We start from the raw sequence: 1,331 nt of genomic DNA, 5'->3' as shown, positions 1-1,331 counted from the left end.
TATTATATATAATTTATGAATTATCATCAATACAAGAAATTAACATATAAAACAATGTTCCAATACAAAGACATTACCATGGTACTGAATAAACAAATAATATCAAAAAGTGATGGACAATATCATAAAAGATCAACTATATATGTAACAGATAAAAATAATAAAACTGGTCTATTATTTGATATAACCATTGTTGCACATCACAACATTAGTTGAGGGTATTGGAAGAAAAGAAATATGTATAAAGAAATAAAAAAATAGAGTAAAGAAGAAAAAATAAAGATATCAAAATGGTTGCAGTAGTAATCTCTATAAATCTTATAATAAATACAGAGAATATTAAATTAATCAAAGAATTAAAAAAAATGAAATAATCAATATAAAAGAAGTTAAAAATCTTGTAATAAAAAATATGATGGATGTCATGGAACATTGCCTCCACATCAAGAGAACACGCTCAGTAGAACTGGTATACAATATTAAGTGATACGGTTAATCTCTGCTGATTCAAGAACAATTATATTAATACTTGATTAACTGGTTTTTATTAATGATAAAAAATTCTTTAGTCCTCTCTTCTACAATAAATAAAAAATTAAAACAAATTTAAGAATTAAAACTTAGACTATAAGTCAATTTAAATGAAATGAAAGAAAGTAAAGGTGATAGAATTTATGTTATACTTCAATAGAATCTGTCATACTGTCTGATGTATCTTTAACACAAAACCAATTTTCATCATCAAATCTAATATTTTTATCTAACATATCAAACTTAAGTTGTTGTTGTTTAATTAATGAAGTCCTAAGATTTTGATATGACGATGTGTCTAATGAAAATGGTCTTAATTTTTTCTGAGCCTTTGGAGATTTTTTCAATGGCTTAACTGAAGAAACACATAACTTATTTTGAGGTTGATCAATTTCGTCGACACTTAAAACATTAACACTTAGTGGTGGTATAATTGGTGATGTTGGAGAACGTGGGGTTGAAGAAACAACAAGTGGCTGAATAATCAAATCTTCTGATTGTTGGTTAATGACTTGTTTTTTTATTCCTTTTTTCATTGGAGTTTCAGATTTTATTTGAGTAAGGCGTGGAAAATTCCATACGTCTCTAATATCATATGAGGATTCTTCTTCAAATATTGAAACTCTATGGTCTTGACACTCTTCATCTCTTATAATTAGGTTTTCTTGTTGAACCTGATATTTCCAAGTTATCTCAACTCCTAAAGGTAATGTAATTGAAACATTCCAATGATTTCCAATGGTCTTTTCCATTAAATGTTGATCTTTTTCATTTATTTTAATAACAACTACCTGATTATC

At 26.4% G+C, this 1,331-nt stretch overlaps 1 protein-coding gene across 1 annotated transcript in view, besides 2 other annotated features; it reads right to left on the bottom strand.

The window, feature by feature from the left end:
* Positions 1 to 27: 27 nt before the first annotated feature.
* Positions 28 to 546: a repeat region.
* A 36-nt stretch (positions 547 to 582) lies between these two features.
* Positions 583 to 619: a sequence feature (AT_rich).
* A 58-nt stretch (positions 620 to 677) lies between these two features.
* EDI_035260 (uncharacterized protein) overlaps positions 678 to 1,331 on the bottom strand; it is a gene marked incomplete at both ends in the record, with an annotated part of 798 nt that continues 144 nt past the window's right edge. The window contains one exon of the mRNA XM_001733425.1: positions 678 to 1,331. This exon is cut by the window's right edge and continues 144 nt beyond it. Coding sequence (XP_001733477.1) covers positions 678 to 1,331 — 654 coding nt within the window.

Source organism: Entamoeba dispar, genomic scaffold (genome assembly GCF_000209125.1).
Source record: "Entamoeba dispar SAW760 scf_1105229462205 genomic scaffold, whole genome shotgun sequence".
In the NCBI taxonomy this organism is placed as follows: domain Eukaryota; phylum Evosea; order Mastigamoebida; family Endamoebidae; genus Entamoeba; species Entamoeba dispar.
The sequence above is the reverse complement of the archived record's forward strand: the minus strand, read 5'-3'. Positions and strand labels throughout refer to the sequence as shown.